Consider the following 777-nt stretch of genomic DNA (forward strand, 5'->3'; position numbering starts at 1 on the left):
GACCAACCGTGCGGAAGCCGGAGCCGTAGGCCGCGAGGCCCGCGGCCTTGGGCGTCGTGGCCATGGCGCGCAGCGCGCCGAGGTAGCGCTTTCGGTCCTCCGCGTCGAGCGCGCGGATCTCGCGCCGCACGTAGCGGCAGTGCGCGACGGCGGACGCGACAGTCCGTCCGCCGACGGCCGCGACGACGCGGAAGGACCCGGGCCGGTCGGCGGTGACGACGTCGCCGCGCAGCGCGGCGCCGGCGGCGTCGGCGCCCTCGAGGCGCCAGGCCGGCGCCGAACCGGCGCCGTCGAGCGTGAGGGTGGAGGGCCGCGCGGGCTCCACGAGGAGCCGCGCCTCCGCGCGACCGTCGCCGCGCGAGAAGCGGTAGCTGGCGAAGGACGGCGCGCCGCCGTACTTGTTCGACGCCAGGATGCGCGGCGCCGACGCCGCCGCGCGCAGCGCCGACGCGCGCGCGCCGGCGGGCCGCGCCGGCAGCACGACGCAGGCGACGGCGAGCGCGCCAATGGCGGCGAGCAGCAGCCGCCGCGTCGTCGGCCGCCGCCAGGCGCCGCCGCGCGCCAGCAGCGGCGTCGCCGCATCCGCGCGGTCGCCGCCGCGCATGACGGGCTGCCCAAAGAGGCTGCCGCCGCTTCGAGAGCGGTCAGGCTCGCACCGAAGCTGCGAATTTCGGCGTCGTGCCGTGAAGCGATGGTGAAGTGAATGAAGTGAGTGAAGTTTCCGGAAGCTTCGGCGCCGGCGAGGCTAAAAGAGCTGCCACACGACGTCCACTCCGA

At 76.4% G+C, this 777-nt stretch overlaps 1 protein-coding gene across 1 annotated transcript; it reads right to left on the reverse strand.

The window, feature by feature from the left end:
- Positions 1-7: 7 nt before the first annotated feature.
- Positions 8-604, reverse strand: AURANDRAFT_68956 (hypothetical protein; the record flags this gene model as incomplete). The annotated part of the gene is made up of 1 exon (XM_009044695.1): positions 8-604. A coding segment is annotated over one exon (597 nt), but the record flags the coding sequence as incomplete, so codon positions are not given.
- Positions 605-777: the final 173 nt, after the last annotated feature.

This window comes from Aureococcus anophagefferens (assembly GCF_000186865.1).
Source record: "Aureococcus anophagefferens unplaced genomic scaffold AURANscaffold_700, whole genome shotgun sequence".
In the NCBI taxonomy this organism is placed as follows: domain Eukaryota; class Pelagophyceae; order Pelagomonadales; family Pelagomonadaceae; genus Aureococcus; species Aureococcus anophagefferens.